This window comes from Fukomys damarensis, unplaced genomic scaffold (genome assembly GCF_012274545.1).
Source record: "Fukomys damarensis isolate Sample0158 unplaced genomic scaffold, DMR_v1.0_HiC HiC_scaffold_2, whole genome shotgun sequence".
NCBI lineage: Eukaryota > Metazoa > Chordata > Mammalia > Rodentia > Bathyergidae > Fukomys > Fukomys damarensis.
Window position 1 is genome coordinate 17,168,451 of NW_022900914.1, and position 12,126 is coordinate 17,180,576.

The following is a 12,126-nucleotide window of genomic DNA, read 5'->3' on the forward strand; positions in this document are numbered from 1 at the left end:
ATGGTCTACCTACTCTACTAAAGTGCCCAGGTTGGGCTTGAAATTACAATATTCCTACCTCAGCCTCCTACAGTGCTGGGATTACAGGTCTGTAGGACCAGGTCTGACTTTTAATTTAAGTTTTTAACCTCAGCATTAACATTTTAAGCCAGATAACTGTTGTGGGGGGTTCTCTGGTCCATTATAGCAGCTTCCCTGCCACACACCCACTAAATACTACTGCACTACTCACCCAGGCGTGGGTTTGATCCACAGCACCGAAAAAAACAAAAAATTAAACAAAACGAAAAAAACCAAGGGCTGAGGATATGGCTCAGTGATATGGCTTGTTTAGCATGTGCAAGGCCAAACAGAACAAAACAGATGCCAAATGATCCACGGTGTGTGTGTGTGTGTCAAAATCTCCCAGTTGGGAACCCTGAGTTTAACTTTTATTCATTAAAGTTAGATACTGCCAATAAAATACTAAAAGGACTAATTCACATTCTTACATAGAATAAGAAAAAAACTCCATTTGTGCCTTCAGGTAGTGAGTAACTAAGAATTTCAGAACATTCTAGAAAAGAAACTGGCTTGCACAATCCCAGGAAGACCACAAACTAAACAGCAATCTAAATTAGTAGGAGCAGCTTGGTTACAACGGAGGCACTGACACAAGAAGTAGTGTTTATCTGTTCTTTTTTTTTTCTCTTTTCACTGACAAATGAAAATGTTTTATTAATGCAAGCAATTACCACCACAGATTATTTGTAGCATCAGGTTTTTAGTATTAAGTGCAGGCAGAATTGTGTCCTTTAGAGAATAAGACATTTCTGAGCCTAAAAGCTGAGTAAGTCAGCACCAATCTCAATGTACATAAATGTTGGAAGGGTTTCAAAGCTTCAAAATAAGGAAGCTAAGTTTTGGCTTATGCTAACAACAACAACAAAAGAAACTCCACCCTACTCCACCCTCATGATGTGTAATGAAATTGGATGAAATTCAAAGAATGACCACTTTTGGTCATTTCCAAGTTTTTAACTAAACTCAACTAAAGATGATTTGTGGAAGAGGTATTTTCTTAGAATTAAAAAACCTGTGTTTTACATTATTTTTGTTAGAAAATAATCTAGTTTTAAATTTAAGCTTTAAATCATTGTTCTCTATTTGTGAGATTTTTGTCATACTCTCCCCGTCCAGGAATATCAATTTCATTTTTCCCCCTAATTGAACATGATACCTAAGAGAGTTCTCTCACTTTTCAAAGTTTGTCATGCAATTTCATTTCATACTCATTTTCCTTTATTTGAATTTTCATATTTAACCTTAAATTTCTCTGAAATTTACCTTGGTATCAACTATTAAGGGGACATACATGTTAGGACTCCTTTGCCTGCTTAAAACCGACTTTCTAAACAAAAACAGAAAAAAGATCTCTATCATCCTTCCTTTGACATGTTTAAAATGTATCATGGCCTATTTCCAGTTAGTATAATCTCAATTATTGTGGCTCCTTGTTCTTTCCCTTATTTTTCAGATTTTAAAATAGTCTTGTCAACTTTAGATAATTATCACTACTGTTAATCATTATTTTCCTATAGGACATAGCTATGTACTTTCTGACAGTTTTCCTGTCCCTCTTGTGATACTGAAAGATCTTATATAACCTCATTTAACTGTTCCCAGTTGCTCTACAGGCTCTTTCTATAGGCAATTTAATCCTTGGAAATGGTATATGGTGGAGAAATATCTCCATTTCATTAAATTAGATATAACATCCTGAAGGCACAGAAGTACAGAAAAGCACGTTTACTTAACTGCTCAATCATAATAACTATCTAATTAAATCAACTAAACTCAAAACTATGATTCTATAAGTTACATAAGCAATCCAATTAATCTAAAACACATTACACCCTGAGGAATACATTATTCTACTAATCACAAGTTTTCACATGCAGCTCAAAAAGATTAAGTAAATCATGTAACTGATATACCAATAAACATCTAAGTTTCTGCACCAAAAAGATTATCACAGCTAGCTAACAGACAACTGTGAATAATTTACCTATACAAATCAAGAGGAACTGTCTTCAAGACTGCAGGAAATAAATTTTGATATATTCCAATACACAAAACCAAAAGTTAACATAACTTAATTGGCAGTAGCTTTCAGTCATTTCTAGATCACCAATGACTAAGGTTATTTTCAAAAGAGAAGGCTCTCAAAGCCCTGTGTTTAAAGGTGTTTTTTTTTTTAGTTTGGAAACCACTAAGATCAGACTAATAAGTAATATTATCAATAAGCTAACATTTATTGTGTGATTACTCTGGGCTAAGCACTTTACAAATAATTATGTATCTGCAGGTTCTCTTCCCTCCAAAAAACCACAAAAGAGATGAATGCTACTTTTAATCTCAATTTTTAGGTAAAAAACCAAGATCACATGATCTAAGTGGTACAGACAAACCCCAGACTAATAATTCATATTAATTAATTAATTAAATTTATATTTGGGGGGGTGGGGACCAAACTCAGGCCCTTGCATTTGTGAAGTGGGTGTGGTTCCACTGACCTAAATCACCTGCCCAATAATTCATATTTTTAACTATAACACCATAATGTTTTTATGGATTTCTTCCTTTAAACAACCAAGAAATATTTACTGAAAACTTACAGTGGCCATATCTAGCCTCACAAAGCTTAGTTTTATATAAAAATCAAGTAAAGGGACAATTACAATTTGAACAATGAATGTTAAAATACAATGGCATGGACAGCATGTATACAGAAAAATATATGTAGTCTAAGTAGAGGATTAAAACAGGGAAAGAGTGTTCAAAGCAGAGGAACAATGAGCACAAAACGCTTAATGAGAAAGCACGTGTTATATTTGCAGTTGAGGAAAGGAATCTGGATCACAGATATGCCCTGGGAATCACACTATATTTTGTAAGTAATCTTTTAATAATACCTTGCACAAGCAATTACTATTTCATTTACCTGCACTACAAATGTTTGTCTAGTTATCTTCATGGGAACAAGAGGGGCAGACATCACCACAAAGTTCTTGAATAACTGTATCTAGCTCATAAAAATTTACAACACTACTAGAAAGCAAAAATCACAAAGATTTGTTCATTTGATGCAAAAAAGAGTCTACAGGTGCACAGTTCTTTGCTTTCTGACTGTTGAGGATGTTAGATTTATCTTGCTTTATGCATGGCTTAGACTTATTTCTTCAGATGATGTACCATAGCTAATAATAGCAAAAGCAAAATAATAATAATAATGATGATAGCAAAAGCAAAAAGTGAGGTTCAAAACATGCTTTCATAACTCCCCAACAAGCAGTAATTCTCTGAGTCATTTTATACCTTTTTGTTCAAGGCATTTCATGATTTACTTTATATTACAGTAATTTGACATTCACCCATCTTTTCTGGAGCATAAATCATTAGGGGAAGGGAATTTGTCTTTCATCTTGGGAGCTTCCACAATATCTAGCACTGTGATTAAAAAAAAAAAAAAAAAAAAAAAGGTGGACACAAAACGCTATAATTTGACATTCACCCATCTTTTCTGGAGCATAAATCATTAGGGGAAGGGAATTTGTCTTTCATCTTGGGAGCTTCCACAATATCTAGCACTGTGATTAAAAAAAAAAAAAAAAAAAAGAAAGTGCACCATAAACGTTTGTTCAACTGAAGCAAAGCCATAGCAGATTATGACACCTAGGGAGGGGATGATTATATCATATTATTATTTGGCTCTTTACAAAAATGCCAGTTAGAAAAAGGAAAGTTAGTAATATTTATTTTCTATCTAACATCAACTATCTTATTAACTTATAATCAGACAGAGACCTCAATGAATTCTTCAATTACAAGATTCTTGAATTTTGTTTTCAGTACATGGACGAATTATGCGATGGCAAGCTCATTATTTATATGTACACACACACAATTTATATATTTGGAAAACCAATCTTCAGATTATTATTTATCTGGTCCTTAGACTTGTTAATTTAATTAGCATAAAGACTCTAAATCCTAAGTTAAAAAAAAGTTTTATTGAATATGAGTTATAGAGCTATGAGCCACAAATACAATTGTAATGAATCAGTGTATATGAAATAAGGATATCTTTAAACAGAAATACACATAAAATAATATATATTTTAGAATGACAAAAATACTGTAAACAAAGGCCTACAAGAGTTTAACTCTGTACTTCCACCAGGGGCAATGGTTCGGCATTTGCTAATTAACTGTTTATGGTGACTACAGAATATAATTACTGTAATGAGAATTGAATGTATGTAGGAATAAAATGATAACAGCACCAATAACAATGGAAAGAAAATAGAAATATAATGCTGCAGAGTATATACTGCATTACACATAAAATGGTTATGATACTGTTTGAAGACAGTCTAGGATAAATTAAAGATGCACAGTATATAAACTAAAATAGGGGTTTACAAGCATTCTCTATAAAATGCTAGAAGCAATTGGAAGGCTATATACAAAATTCTGCTATCGTAAAATAAAGGCAGCCAAACTCTGTTCTCATATAACTATTTACCGAAACAGTCTGATTTGGCCAATGAATGCAGACTATTGACCCTTGTTCAGAGCAACTGCAGAAAGAAATTTTAGACTATATAATAAAAAGCTGCAGTGGATATAAAAGGAATTATGTCAAATATTCAATCCCCAAAAGGCAAAAAAGGAGGGAGAAAAGCCCCCAAGAAAAAAAGGGACAAACATGAAGTAAACAGTAACTTTTGTTATACATATGTTCTTCCTTACAATAAGACTGGGTGTGTAGCTCAATGGCAGACTGCATGCTTAACATGTGTCAAAGCTCTGAGTCCAATCCCCAGCATGAAAGAAAGGGAAAAAAGGAAAGGAAACAGGAAATGAAGACAGGAAATAAAAAGGAAGAAAGGAAGGAAGGAAAGAAGGAGTATGGTGACAGATGCCTGCACTCCCATGTTTACTACAGCGCTATTCACAATAGCCAAGTTATGGAATCAACCTAAGAGCTTCAATGAATGAAAGGTTAAAGCAAATGTAGTACGTACATACACAAATGGAATACTATTTAGTCTTACAAAAGGAAGAAATTATGTCATTTGCAAAGTGAGTAAAACTGGAGAATATTATGCTAAGTAAAATAACCCAAACACAAACACTACGTTTTCACTTACAAGTAGAATCCAACGCAAGTGAATTCACAGAGGCAGAGAGTAAAATGGTGGGTGGCTACCAAAGGCTAAAGGGTAGAGGAAATGGGGAAAATAACAGTCAAAGGGAATAAACTTTCATTAGACAAGAGGAATAATTTTTTTTTTTAGGTCTATTGCAAAATGTTTTAACTGTATATAAATATTGCTGAGTATTCTATATATCACAACGGCGAGGAATAAATTTTAAATATTCTTATCACAAAAACATATCCAAAGGGCTGGATATATTAGCTTGATATAAGCACTTCATATTGTATTATATAAATTATAATATCACATTGTACTCCGCAAGTATATGTAACTATAATTTGTCAATATACAGTAATCAAAAAAAGAGAACTTGCATCCAGGATATATGAAGAGCTTTTCCACTCAACAGTAAGACAAAAAAAATCTGTACAGACTCCCCCAGAGAAAACATGAATGACAATCATTAAGGAAACGCAAATCAAAATCAGACAGAGGTATTACTCCAACCAGATTGGTTAAATTAAAAAGACTGACAAAACAATGGCTGGCAAGAACGTGGAGCTGGTAAGACAAGGAAAGGGTACATTTATTTCGGAAAAGTTTGTTAATATTACATGAATATACACCTATCATATGACCCAGCTGTTATACTCCTAAGTACCCAAGAGAAATACAAACATTTTACATTAGATTTATAAGGGAATGTTGACAGAAACTTTACGCATAACAGCCCAAGATAGAAACAGCTCTAATGTCACTCATGAACAAATTGTGTTAAGTCCATAAAATGAGCTAGTTCAGCATTAAATAGGAACTGCTGAAACACAAATACATGAATGAATTCCAAGAAAACACTGCTAGGTGAAAGAAAAAAAAAAGACCACACACTGTATAATCTCATTTATGTGAAAATCTAGAAGATGTAAGATTATCCTGAAAGAATGCAGAGCAGTAGTTGCTCAGGGCCAGGAGTGAAGGGAAGAGACTGACTGCAAAAGTGGAAAAGCGATTTACAGGATGACAGAAATGCTTTATAATTTGAATGATCAGTGGTCACACAACTGTATACACAGCTGTTAAAACTCATCAGACTCATGAACTTAAATTGTAAGATTTATAATAAACTATCTCAAATATGAATTTTAAAATGCAGACCTTATAAAAGTGGAACTTGAGGGAGAAAAAATACTGAATGTATGTATATGACACATTTCTGTGTAAATAATCAGAAAATAAATCAATATAAAAATCTAATCTTACTCAAAATAATAACCATTCCGTATAGATCAGTTTTTAAAATGTTTAAATATTTTTTGTATATGTAATACATGCACATATATGTCAGTTTGTATACATATAATACACAATATGACAGCAGAGTCTACACTACTCTGTATTTTGTTATCTATATATGATGGGAATCGTTATGCACACCAAAAAAAGCATTTGGGGGGGCTGGGGAAGGAATAGCTATGAAATACTTCAAATAATGCCACAATTTCCACCTTGGATCACTAAAATGGTACTTTAAAAAATCTTACAAATTACACTCTCTAATATCTGAGATCACACATTTTAATCTCTCACCTGGTTAATTATTACTAATACTCTAGTAACTGGAAAGCAAAAACATACATGTAACCTACATCTAATATGATTAGCAGATTAAAAATATATTTTCAAAAATCTTAAATATCATCAAAATGAAATTTATAAGACAAGTAGTCATCCTTCCCCTAATTTGCAAAGTGAGGTGAGCCTTTGGACTTATTTCATTATTAATGGTCTCTTCTCAGGTCCTCCAAACTGAAAGATCTTTTCATCATCTTTTAACCTTTTTTGACAACAAATGAGCTGGGATGGTCTTTCTTGAAGAATTACTATATTGCAAGAGTCAGGGAAAGCAAAAGGGTCCCAATATCCCTACACAAAATCTTAGGTGAAAGAATACTCTTTTAACTCTTCTAATCATTTGCGGAACACAGGAACTCAATCTAAGTCTGATAAAAATAAATTCCATTATCTCCGCCAGAAAACTTGAACATGTTTTCTAAATTTTTGACGTTGCTCACCAGCACTGCCACTCATTCAACAACTAAAGTAGCCCGCCTTTCACCCTTTGCTCTTCCCGTGTTCATATTCAACAGAATGTCAAGTATTACCAAAGTTATTTTTTCCATAACCTTTCAATACTTCTTCACTCTCCAAATGTCTCAATTTATCATTACAATGACTTCTTATCTGGTCTTTCTACTTCATCTCACACTCCGCTTCCATATTTAAACTTTCCAAAACAGGCACGTTTGTTTTCCAAAACACCACACTTTGTTGCAACAAAGACCTTAATTAAATCTCTACCCTTGGAAGAATCAAGTGTGAAACTTTTCACTGCCATGAGGAAGGCAAGATGGTATAGAAAAACAGTATATAAGTCTTTGAGTTGGTTGACCTTTGTTTAAAATCTAACTTTTAGCAAGTAATTTAAAGGTCTCTGAAATTCCAATTTCCTCCTTTCACTGAATATAGACCACCTATACCCTTGCAGTTCAGTATGGTCTGTGTGAAAGGAGCATCGATCACCAGGTAATACGTTAGAAATGTACACCCACACAAACCCACTGATTCAAAATGTTTCTAGATTCCCAGACAATTAAGTTTGAGATTTACCATAGACTTTCGTTATGAATTAAGCTGAACGTTTATAAAGTTCCTGGCACAGAGTAGGTAGTCAATAAATGTTATCCTATTCCCTTTTCCCCTTTCCAAATCTCTGCTCATCCTGATTCTTTTGCCTGGAATATATGTCTCACCTCCCAAATTACTGAAATCTCACACATACTTTAGGTATGAGGATTAATGTTACTGTCTGTGTAAAGCTTTCTACATTCTTCATCAACCTGTGAAAAACTTAATTTCACTTGCTAATTATCATGTTTTATGCTGGTGAACATGTTTCCCTTGCTATATTATTTGTTTTATGATTAATCTATTTCCTAAAACAACCAGTGCTATATGTTTTGAAGAGTCTCAATAATTAAGTTTACTAAGAACAGAAATAAAAAAGAGTAGATATATCTGTGAAATCAAATCATGTAGTTATATGTTATGTACTAGTGTACCTTCTAGAGTTTTAAATGTCAATTCTTATGAAGAACCATTTACTTTAGTTTATTATAGCAGGGATCAGTATACACGGGCAGTTAAGTTGTCATAGAACTATATTCTGTGGTTACTGAATGTACTGTATACTTAATTAGAAGGCATTTTATAAATGTGCAATGTGTGATAATAGAAAGATAATATGGTCAGAACACAATGTAATGCATGAGCTCTGAATTCTTATTGTTACATACTTTGGAAAATTACTTAATCCCTATGTGCTTTAGTTTCCTTATACATAATTATACTCACCTCAAACAGTGAGGCTGTGAAGAATGAATGAAATACTTATAAAGTGGCAAGGACAGAATTAAGTATATAATAATCACTCAATAAGGTAGTTATTATTAATGTAAACTATCCTCATTATTTTAAAAATTTGGGGCGTTCACTGATGGGGGGAATCATTTCTATTAACTAGAAAGGTAAGACTCTTCCTTTGCATGGCATCAAAATTATCATTTTTTTTTCAAATGACATTTTTCTTGAGAGATTAAAAATAATCTCCAAATATCACTCAACTAATTATTCCGGAGTCCTAGAAGTTAATCTGGAGCTGTACATGTATAGGCAAGGAAAATGGATGACTGGTAAGCAAGCTGTCAAAGAGAAGAGAGAAGGTAAAAAGAAAAGAACTTCTGACATAGTTTTTTCATTTCTCAGACAGGTTAAATTCATGAAGGCATTCTATAAAATTCCAGAATCTAAGCTGTTCCCTTAAGTTTCTTCCAGTTAGAACCTAAAAAGGCCATCCACCTCTTGAGACTCCTTTTTCATTTGTCTTCCTCTAACAATGACGGCTCAAACTCAGATTAAATGATTTAGAATTTTACATGGAGATTTACATATTAGAAATCATTCAAACTCAATGATTTGACAGATCTGCAAACTGTGATTCAGAAAATTAAAGTCACTTGGCCAAAGTCACCCACTAAATAATATAGCTAATGTACAATTCTGCAAAAAAAAAAAAAAATCAGTATGCATCTAATAAGTAAATTCGTTGATATAAATAGGCAAAGTTAATTAGCTCAATATAGCCATTACATAATATATATATAAAATTTTAAAACATTATACACGATAAATACAATTTTCTTATCAATTAAAAAAAGGCAAAGTTTTAGCTCAATATAGCCATTACATAATATATATATAAAATTTTAAAACATTATACACGATAAATACAATTTTCTTATCAATTAGAAAACAATTAAAAATTCCAGAATGAAAATAACAGATTCACCAAAATATTGGTTACAAGTTTCTAAGACTTCAAATAAAAAGAAACATAACATTTAAGTCCCATATTACATTGAAGTTTAAATACAAGTTAAATAAAAAGTTACAACCTAGTTGTAAAGTATGAAAAACCTCTGTAAAGTGTAATGAAAGGGAAACTAATAGCAAAGATAACAAAAGATGGTTCTACAGACCTGTAAAAGTACTGTAGTTGTTCTTATTTTAGGTAACATTAACATAAATAAGTCACTGTTAAAACACCACAGGTTATAGGTCATTTTCAAACTGAATGACATTTCTGTATTGGTAATTGCTTTTAAATCAGAAGATAATGACAAACATTAATAAAGCACAAGGAACTAGAACAGAAATAGATTAATAATCTAAATTCAAATCTATTAATCTGAAACAATTTTTAAAAGCAAAAAGTTTAAAAATCTGCTTGAAACAAAATGAGACATATATATAACCAATTCATATAACCCATATAAATAGTTCATAATAAATAAAAAACATACTAGCTCATCCACCAAGTCAGGATTAAAGCTATTTAGCTTAAATTATTTAAAAACTGCCAAGATATAGGGTAAGAGATAGACAGATGGGAAACAAAAGAAAGCCACTCTGAGTTTTCAAATATGTCATGCTTTCAAAATTGATTTACCTTTTTAGGAGGAGACTATGCTCCTAGATTAAAATGGTAGTTTAAATAGATTGGTCTCTGAAAAATAGTAAGAATCTAAATGCAAGGGAAATCTAAAAGAGAAGGTAAAACATAGAGAACCTAGCAACACAAGGTGTGGAGCTGGGCTACTGATGGTTCCCAACTTTTTGGTAAGGCACCTTTCTCATTGTCTTATGTCCTTCTACCTCCTTTTTTCTCTGGTAACAATTAAGATTTCTTATGTCCCCCTGACTTTACAGATTCTTCTGTTTTTAAGGGATAAAAGGTTGGTATTTTAATACTGGGATAAGTGATAGTTTCAATCTAGGATATACCATAGGTTCCAATTTGATTCTGAAATTTCAGACTTTCCATTCACAGTCTGTTCAAATGCTTCCAAACATTCATAATCGGGACATGAATTATGGATGGATCCATGTGTTAACTCATTTTTAACATGTATTATACAGAAGCATCAAACTATTAATTAGAAAAACGATTAATATAAATAGCTTGTACAGTACCTTTTGATAAACAATGGAGCACACAAGATCCTTGACAGCAGATAAAGACAGTTCCTGGGCTTCAATGGTAACACTCTCCCGTGTGAGGCCGATCTGCAGTAGAAATGAAACTGTATGCACAGAGCCTCTGGAGTTGGTGAGAGATGGTGCGCTGCAGCTGCCATTAGAGAGTCGGGCAGAGAATCCTGTCTTAGGACTTGAACCCGGAGAAGAAGTTGGAAGCACAGCAGGACTTGTTCCAGGTAAAACAGACTTCTGGGCTGATGGAGGGGAATTATTTGCAGACATCTGCCTTTCTTTAATCTTTAAAAATAGCTGTCAATTCTTTTTAAATGGTTATAAAGAGGTTTTCAAAATAAGAGCATCACAAAAATGACCGCACTTTTGGATTTAGATCAAAGCTTATTTCCTGCATTAAGCCATTCATGCCAATGATTACAAATTCTGTCACTGTGGTTTGAATGAAAAGGTCCTACTTCTCTTAATGAGTCCCATCAAAAAAAGGATGTCTTAGGACCAAAATCATGGATCTGTGAAGGATTTCACATCATTGAGTTATCTTCACAAGAATAACAATTGCCATTGTTTATTTACTAATATCTTCACCTCTCTGAAGTCTCTTCTTGTCTCTCACTCTTCATTTCAGAAAACAAAGTTCTTTTTCTCTCAAGATAAAATCTTCCTGGGTGAAAAACAGTGTTTGGCATTAATCTATTTAATATTTATCCATTCGTTCAATGATTTGATGGGATACCTTAAATATCCACTACTTAAATCACCCCGTTAAATCTCATTTTCGGGATGAATTTTTCTATGATGAAATAATAATCTTTTACGAATAGTACAAGCATATTTTATTTGATGAATGGGTCCATCAAGAAAGGTTGATGCTTCGTGAAACGCTGTCAGCCTAGAAGGAATTTTTAAAATGGTTTTTAATATTTTATATTCACTTGACAATTTAAAAATATAAGAATCCCTGTAGTTTTTAAATGATAATTTTTTAGGGGGGAGTACCAGTGATTGAACTGAGGACCTTGCACTTGGAAGGCAGGTGGTGGCATCACTGAACTAAACCCCTGGCCCTTAAATGATAATTTTTGGCTAAATGTTCATATTTCACTATTATATCCTAATGGGTAGCCATTTTTGTTCAGAATCATTTTTTACTACAGATATAATCTCATACAGAGCCTCCTGCTTGAAAAAAATATTCTTGGTATTAGTAACTCATAAAAACTTGAAGAAAAAACTTTTAAGTTAATAAACCAAAAACATTTTTATTCCACTTTATACAACTGAGTTACGACCAAAAAAACACAGAAAGGGCAAA

At 32.8% G+C, this 12,126-nt stretch overlaps 1 protein-coding gene across 2 annotated transcripts in view; it reads right to left on the reverse strand.

Annotated features, from left to right (window-relative positions):
* The window catches only part of Prkd3 (protein kinase D3), a 60,076-nt gene extending 48,373 nt beyond the window's left edge, over positions 1-11,703 (reverse strand). Inside the window, exon 1 of one of the 2 annotated variants that reach the window (XM_010611412.3) lies at positions 10,794-11,703. In XM_010611412.3, the coding sequence (XP_010609714.1) occupies positions 10,794-11,081 (288 nt within the window). In that variant the 5' untranslated portion in view covers positions 11,082-11,703. The remainder of the gene's footprint in view (positions 1-10,793) is intronic. The other variant, XM_010611414.3, reaches the window with a different exon arrangement.
* Between the last annotated feature and the right edge of the window lie 423 nt (positions 11,704-12,126).